Below are 9,041 nucleotides of genomic sequence, written 5' to 3' on the forward strand. Positions count from 1 at the left end.
CAAAGTAAACACAGTTCTGCACAGTGGACTCACCAGTATTGGGCCATTTTACACAACTGAACGCCGTAAATACTTCAATATAAATTCCTTTAGCACTGGTGTATTTGGATTTAACGTACTTCAATATACAGTTCAGGGTTTATATTATTATACTGTATATTTTAAGTATTGCCCAACATTTGTCCTGTGATGGACTGGCATTCCGTTCAGGGTGTATGTCTGCTTTATACACGGCTTTCCGGGGATATGCTCCGGATCTCTTGTAAGACTAACCAGGATGAAGTGGTCACTGAAAACGAATGTATAAATAAATAAATAAATAAACAAATAAATAAATAAACCGAATTTTTGGTCAGTACTAAATTTGTTAAATGTGTTCGGCAGGTGGCAGCTATAGATGTGGACATGACCTTTTTTGAGCCCAAAATGCAGGACATTCTTGAGCAAAACTGCACCAACGACCATGACTGCAATTTCTTCGACTGCATCTCTAAATGTGACACAAAGAGAAACAAGTGTGGATCAAAACGCAAAAACAGCAACCTTCAGGTAAGTGTAATGAATTAATATTAATATTAATAGAGTTACTATTTAGTGTGTATTTATTTCTTCAAAACATAGACTATTATAGCATTACAGTTTATTGCTAATTAATTTAACACTTATTTGTTAGTCAGGCATTTGGATAATTGTAATATTTTCAGACATGTGCAAAATGGTAGGCAGTTTCACAGAAAAAGACTGTTGTAACAATGGTCAGGAGGGAAAGCTATTCCTCAACCTCAAGCATTACCGTGAACAATGTGCGGAATGTTAAGTTTGTGATAGCACTGAAAAGAAACGGACTGGAGCCTACCGTCATTATGTGTTATAAACAGCGCTGAGGTTAGCAGCCTCGGTGTTGAAAAACAGAAACCTTTGTGGTCAGGAGAAACAAAGACGATTTCAAATTGTATCTGAAAGCAAGGCGAAAACTAAGCAAAACAATGACGGTAATAATAATAAAAGATTTTATAAAGTGCCTCAGTAGAGTGGCTGTTTATTTACAGTCATGCGTGTAAATAAACATTTAAAAAGAGATAGTACATTTTAATAAAACTATATGATTTTAGCTTTATCACATCTTCGCTTTCATCTTTTCACGATAAAATCAAAATCATTTGTCAGTGCAAGCCCCCTTTTAAGGAGACCAGCTAACAGACGAGTGAGGGAAATGAAACCAAGTCCAGCTCCATGCCTCAGACAGAGCCCATCTCTCCATCACTGATCACTTATCACACCACCAGATGACCTCTGTCATCCTATTGTCCTTCCTGCCACTCAGAACAATAGGGGCTTTGTGTCGTCCAGGATGCCAGGTCAGGCCAAGCAGATGAGCATATCTCCTGCTCCTGTCCCCTTCAAACCACATGAAATAAGAATATGACCGATGATTGTAATCAGGGCCATGAAATAAGACCAGCAGGTCACGCTCATAATGGCTGTTTCCTATTATCTTGCAGCCTTCCATTTGGCCTCGCTGATGGTCAACTCTTCGTCAGCTCTTTCTCTCTCTTTCTCTCTGTACAGGTGATCTGTGAGAAGATCTTCCGCTCGTGGTTCTCTCCCACGCTGCTGGGGGATAAAGCGGGGCGCCCCCTTCAGGTGGAGCTCCAGCAGGCGGTGCAGGATTGTGCGGAGACAGAGGGAGGAGAGGACGCAGAGCGCGCCCGGAATATAAGGTTGCACCTTAAGGGTCTCCTCACGCAACTCGTCCAGGAGGACTCGGCCAATCATCAGAGCCGAAAGCAAGCACACGCAAAACGCCGCATCCATACGGCGCTCAATTTCTGAGAGGTCACATGAAAATGGTGCTTGGTAGTGATAAAATATTCAGATTGAGTTCATCAAGAGTTTATAGTTAATTTCATATAGCTGGTTTACCCCCTCGACTGTAGTCACACTGTGGAGTTTTAAATGTAATAGTACTTAAACAACTATGCTATTATAGCAGAGTTTCAATTTTGTTCATTAGAGATAAAAAAAATATTCTTATGAAATACTGGATGTACTGTAAATAACAGTTTTGTATAGAAAAATCATATGTAAATTTGCAAATGCGTAAATAAAACAAGCTCTTGTCATCATCTTCTTGTGAGAAGTTGCATCACAGACCAACAGCTGCCTTTTATCTGTCTGTTGTTTAATGGTTCCATATCAACACCTAGCTGAGAAACTCAAGGATCAAACCAACATTTGTTTCCCATCACTTCCCAGCATAATGGAAGAATTTGGTAGATTCCGTCATCTTAGCATTCGTCTTTTAGGCAGAATCCCTTCCTCAAAGAGATCATGTTCCAGTTGGTCTCCAGCTGCCTGCTCAATGAGGATTGGAAAGGACAGACTAAACACAACCACGGGTCAAGGAAAGAAGGAGAAGACAAGATGTATTACAGCACAGGATGCAGAAAAAGCATGACGGACTCCTCCTAATATGCTACCTGCCGGTGAGCTTTGTAGATTTGTCTCTAATTCTATCTCAGTGAATTATGGGTGTGCTCTGATGGCAACAGCAGGCATCTGGTTTTGATTGGACTCCAGGTACAGAGTGTCCGGAAACAAACAGGACAGGGATCGGTGGATTGGCCCTCAGAACTCAAGCTCATTCTTTTAAAGAGCAATGTCAGTGCCAGTTGGTTGTTTTAATCAGAAATTTCTAATGAAGCGTCTCCAAGCATGATGGAGAACAGGTCACTGAGACATTTATCACTTTTCACATACTGTAATACTCAGGTGTTTAAATGGCTCATTTGTTTTCATAAATATCTTATTCAACAGGGTTGAAGAACACATAGTTAACCGAAAAAAGAGTAAAAACACATACTTTACCATGAAACAAGAGTAAAAACACATAGTTTACCATGAAAAAGAGCAAAAACACAGTTTACCATGAAAAAGAGCAAAAACACATAGTTTACCACGAAAGAAGAGTAAAAACAAATAGTTTATCATGAAAAAAAAGAGTAAAAACACATAGTTTATGAAAAAAAGGCTAAAATGACATAGTTTGCCACAAAAAAAAAAAAGAGTAAAAACGTATTCTTTGGGATTCAACAATTTCCTCAGATCTCAAACTGTTATACAATAGTTGGTATTTTACAAGTCCATAAAGAACAATGAACTCTTAAACAAAATACAAATAAAAACTCCAAGTGCTCATACTTTGGAAGCAGCTCCATTGATGCCCTTGCGAAAAGATTCGCAAATCTAAGCCATTCAAATTGTGAGCAGATGTTTGTAAACTGAGCACATAATTGCAGTAGGCCTTCTCCACCAAAACCCACAGAACATCTCTAAAAACCAGCTGTAGGTCTCAGAGGTACTGCAAGCTGAAGTACCCCAGGCTGGGACGGCGAGTAACCTTGAACTGGAGTGCAGTGGAACATTCATGATGGTGCGTGACATGTTAACACGCTCAAAGAAACCTGGTGGACATTATGAGTACTGCGCCTTCTCTGAGACTCAGGACTTGAAACCAAAGGGTTAACAGATTAAATAACAGAAAAGGCAGCATTAGTGTTATCTCTAGCTGAAGTGGGAAATACGGCCATTTTGATTCTCATGCCTTTAAATGTCCATCATTCTATTCGTTCAGTTTACTTCACTCTCACATTGCTATTGTCATTTAATATACAGAACGAATTAGGGAACAAGTCAAAGTAAGCACAAGGTAAATATACTGCATTCAGTGCAGAATCGGACACAAAAATATGGAAGTGCAACAGACGAATTATAATATGGCTCGACTGAAGAGTTTCATCATAACTGGAAGAGATTTCTCCATGTAATCATAAAGTTAAAATGCCTTGGATGAACAAAATGAGCAGTCTTGCTGAAAGATAAATTTGTCTGGTCTTGCACTGAGCTCTACCCAGAGGATATGAACGAATCTGTTAGAAAGAGTTCAACCACATCATTAATCTCTATTTCTGTAGCATTCATTTCTGTAAGGTTTTTATTCATTTTTTTAATAGGCTTTTTTTAAACGGCAGTTGCTTTTTTACACTGAGTGAACATTTTATGATTAAGTACACCTAAAGAAAAGAGAAATCTAATTACGCAAACAAATCTTATTTGTTATAGTGTCTATATCGATTTTTATTTATTTATTTTTAAATGGATAGCTTGGGTTGTAAAATCTGATTGTCTGAACTGCGTTTGAAGCCTTTATAAAATCCTGGATATACACACACCTGTGACCAAATCTCAGCTGAATTCTGTATTGTTAATGTACCAGGTTTTTAACCAATAAACTATTACACTCAGGCTGTTGTTCTGTTCATGGAATAGCCTAATCCTTGTCCATTGTGTTGCTTAGCAACCAAAGCTTACTGTGAACACTCCACATTGTGTGGAGGATGAATTGTTTATTGCGAATATTTTCAGTAATAAATTCAATTATTTATTGAACACTGGGCTCATACAGTATCATGTTGTTTTTGTGTTCAAAACTTGACAGATGAAAATTGGAAAAAGGTGACTATTTTTCCAATCTTCAACTGTCCAATTTCTGTGAGGTCATTGTAGACTTTCTGAGATGCTTCCCTGCTCATCATGGTTGAAAAAGAGTGATTATTTGAGTTGCTGTATCCATCCTGTCAGCTCAAACCAGTTCGGTCATTCTCCTCTGACGTCTTTCATCAACAAGGTGTTTCCACTCACAGAACTGACGCTCACTGGAAGTTTTTCGTTCTGCACCATTCTGTGTAAACTCTACAGACTGTGTGTGAAAATCCCAGGAAATCAGTAGTTTCTGAAATACTCAAACCAGCCCATCTGGCACCACCAAACCATGCCACGGTTAAAGTCAGAGAGATCACACTTTTTCCCAATTCTCATGTGTGATGTGAACATTAACTGGAACTCTTGATGTATCTCTGCGTGGTTTTATGTATCGCTCTACTGCCACATGAAAATTGCGGAATCAAGAGCTACCCAGGTGCCCGGTTATGAGCTAACATACATGTACATTTCTGACAGTTTCAGTTAGTTAGCATTTTGTAGCTAGTGTTTCCATGTTCAGGTGTCGTTGTTATGATGTCGTTTGTTTACATATCTCTACATGATATCGTATAAAAACACATTACTCAACAGAATACTGTGTACAAACATTGATTCACCATTAATAACGCATCAATAAATATTCAACATTGAATTCCATGTTAGAAAATGTTGTTTATTTTTGCAGTAATAGATCCTCAAGAAGCCACACTCCCCTTTATAGCACGTCGGCTAGCTGACTAGCTAGCTCACATTGATTTGTACATTCCATCCTTTTCATATCCATCTGAGCAAAAGTTCTATTCACGAAATGTATCATTTGCCATGTCATCTGATGGTGTCGCTAACACTACTGTAGTACCAGTTTTGAACTAGGAAGTGGAATTGTACATGGTGAACACAGAGGAGCGGAGTGATACGCAGAGTGAAACGTCCCAGCACGGTTATACTAAATATACAGTACAGTAAGCACTCTTGGAACACCACACGACCACTCAAATCAGTGCAATGGAACTACCTATTGTATAAAGAGATATCATATCAAGGACATGTTGGTAGACCCGAAGGAAATAACACTCTCGCTCCCTGGAAGTGCCCAACGAATAAGAAATCCCACACAATAAATTTCCACTTGCAGTGTGGTTCAACTCTGTTGCTCTATTCCTTGTACAAGGAGAAAAGGGCCCTCTACTGCGTTGAAAATGAACAGTAACACGTGAATCTGTGCAACTTGCACCTCAACAAGAGAAGGTTAAAACAAATTGTGCTCACAAATCTTATTTCCGGTGGCATTTACGGGCAAAACTTATCAAGCCATCCATATAAAAGCGAGGAGTGTGAGCGGTACTGATTCCATCAGTTAATTTTTTTCCCCCCTGCTCTTTAATTTGATGTAAAGCCACGAGTCAAGGACTTGCCAGAATCAATTCATCTGCATAATTAGGTCTATAAAAGTTATCAAATAGAAGATTCATTTCCAAGTCAGAATATCTCATCGTTCTGCATTCCTCATTACGTTCGGAATTCTGTTTCCTGTATCCTAGTTGCTAATCATCAGCTTTGCCATTCGTTACACTAGACTGGCCATGCAAAATTGATGAGAAATAGTGCATTCCTGGGTGGGTAGGGCATGCAAGTTAAAGCGCTAGTTTCTCTGTAGAATTAGCTCATGTTCCCGACCATTTCCCTTGACCTTTCATGGGAAAATCTGCTGGAGCAGCTGTATTTGTGGGGAGCAGTACAAATTAAACCAAAGCAACAGAACAAGTACTACAGTGTATTTGAACCAAAGGTTAATATAATTTACTAGGATCATGATCAAAAGCTGGATGTAACAAATTCACCTTTTTTTCAGAAACACCCCAACGGCTGTTTAATGTGTGATCACCTTGCGTACGGCATTTTCACCACGTAACTCATATACTGCACGTGTACATGCAAACCCTTTAAATGACCTGAAAAATGGAGCAGGGTTGATTGCTGTGGTTTGTCTCAAATCTAGGAGGTTCATCACCTGGTCAAAACATCACATTGGCAGTTTCGGAAAAATCCTTAAAAGAACTGCTGGAGAAATGGCTTGCTTTTTAAATAATCTGGCTGCCTGCCACCATCCTAACCGAGAGTAATGAACCTTGCATTTGCGTAAAAAAAGGAATGCAGATAATTGCAAGAAAATCTGTATTTAATAATGCCTTAGATGGATAGTGACGTGTCTGTTGTAAAATAGATGCCTGTGATACTCTGGGATGGGAGAGAAATGTTGCAAATGTAAACCCTATCACGAAACTTAATTTAATGTTCAATTTTCTTGAATTAGCACCTGGGAAAAAAGCGAAGAGGGCTTTATAGACTCACAGAGCAAGTGAAACATGGTACTCATTAGAGAGAGCAGGAGAGTGAAATCAGTAGGGAGCCTCACTCCAAGGACACCGGACATCAATTCTCAACTAGCCAGTGCCTTTGATCGATTCTCAGCAATCACCCAATATGGCCTGCTTAGACATGTGAAGACTTTCCCACTTTCTCCTCTCAGGGTGATGCCATTGCAACTGTCAACAACAATAAAAGATGAGAGAAACACAATTAAGAAAGAGCTCGCTCGCTGAAAGAGATGCTTGAGCCAGCAAAAGCAGAGCAAATGGTGAAGATCACTGAGGAGGCGTATAGAAAACCGACAATGACCAGCTTTTGGCTTTGGAAGATTCGGACTGAAAAATATTCATTTGCTAGACTATCCTTTCATTGGGTTTCCATTGTTCTTTTTTGTTGAAACAACTATACAAATTTCAATAGCTGGTAAGGAGCCATTTTTTTTCTTTATTGGGACATAATGCACATTCAGCACATTTTCAATCATATATCATGTATGTCAACGTATTATTAAAGTGACATCAGTTCTATATTTAAGACGCATTCAAGATGTACAAAGAAGTAGTTTTATGTGCGGAATACTGATGATCACCCACAATAACCGTCTTTTCATCAAAAGAAAGTCCATTCAGTCAAGAGGATGCTTCAAGCTTTAAGAGTCTGCCAACACGAGAGAAAGAACAGCTTCCATTGAGATATCCTGATGAAATGTAACTTGGCAAAAACACAACCTTGAGTAAAACTTTTTGTAGTAAGGAGGTACGTACTGAAAAGATTTACCACTAGGCTTTGCAATCCCAGCCCATATATATGCTTCACATTTCAGAACTAGTACGTCTTTAATCAGAATATGGTCACTGATGCAGGCGTGGCAACCAAAGCTGTAGGATACCAGTGTTAGTTTACATTTATTTGGGCATTTTGAGGCTCATAAATCCAACAGACAACTCAAGAGGAGCCACATTAGATTGGAAAAAAACAAACAAACAGGCAAACTGGTTCAGAATATAAAAACAAGGCAAACTAGGTAACTTGGAAAAGCAGGGAAATATAGCTTAATAATAATAATAATAATAATAATAATAATAATAGTAATGCTGCATGAACACATGGATTACCAAACTAAGGAAAACAATAGTGATTATAACAAACTAGACAGGAGTCAATGATCGATCAGAGTGAGGAACGCTCCAGAAAGACCCAAGCAAGAGTGCGGTTATACTGAATATCAGCCCGGCTGTGATTTGGCCATAACCACGAGCTCCAGAGGTAATCATAGCTGTGCCGATATACAGTATATCCACATACTTGCTTATGAAATTAATACTGATTAACTGACATTTCAGACACAATATGGCCGAATAATTGGTTTATTTTTGCTCCGTGAATGGAAATAGATCCAGAAGAAGCCACACTCGCTCCTAGCCCCTTTGTTAGCTGGCCAGCTAGGTCCTGACGATTTGTACATTCCTATTAACAGTGCATTTGGTGAAAATGGCTTCCCTTCTTCCTTTTCATCTTCATCTGATGAGCTTCGAGAAGTTATATTCATGAAAAATGTATCGTTTTCCATTGATGACGTCGCTAACTCTAACGTAGTAACCGTTTTGTACCGGGAAGTGGAATTTTACATGGCGGAGTGATTCAAACAGTGAAACATCATAATGCAGAAGTGAAAAATTATATTTATACTAAATAAAAGCACTCTTGCTATGCCCCTCATCCAATCAAATTAGTGAACCAAAACTAATTGTGGTATAATGCGCCATATCTCTAATTTAACACCAACCAAGCAACATTTTTTGGTGACATGTCAGGTTGAGACTTGAACATGCTTTTGAGAGCATATCAGAGGCTCCTGTTTTGACCAGGTGTGTCAGGTGCTCCAGGCCCTGCCAGGTGGGATTATCTTACCTGTCATACCTGTCCCTGCAGGTCTTGTCACCTGGGCAATCATGGCACAAGCATTTCCCATTTAAAGGATTTCTCATAATCTCTCACACTGGGAACGGAGACAGGGCTTTCTTTGTATTGACAATCAAAGGCTTACAAGGATATTTCCATTAATATTTCTCAGGATCACACATGAACAAAGACAGGCTCTATGAGTCCCATTTGTCAGTGCCAAGTGC

At 39.1% G+C, this 9,041-nt stretch overlaps 1 protein-coding gene across 1 annotated transcript in view; it reads left to right on the top strand.

The window, feature by feature from the left end:
• The window catches only part of dipk1c (divergent protein kinase domain 1C), a 14,281-nt gene extending 12,155 nt beyond the window's left edge, over positions 1 to 2,126 (top strand). The window contains exons 3-4 of the mRNA XM_017480070.3: positions 385 to 549; positions 1,570 to 2,126. Coding sequence (XP_017335559.1) covers positions 385 to 549; positions 1,570 to 1,833 — 429 coding nt within the window. The 3' untranslated portion in view covers positions 1,834 to 2,126. The remainder of the gene's footprint in view (positions 1 to 384; positions 550 to 1,569) is intronic.
• The last annotated feature ends 6,915 nt before the right edge of the window (positions 2,127 to 9,041 follow it).

Source organism: Ictalurus punctatus, chromosome 1, assembly GCF_001660625.3.
Source record: "Ictalurus punctatus breed USDA103 chromosome 1, Coco_2.0, whole genome shotgun sequence".
Lineage (NCBI taxonomy): Eukaryota > Metazoa > Chordata > Actinopteri > Siluriformes > Ictaluridae > Ictalurus > Ictalurus punctatus.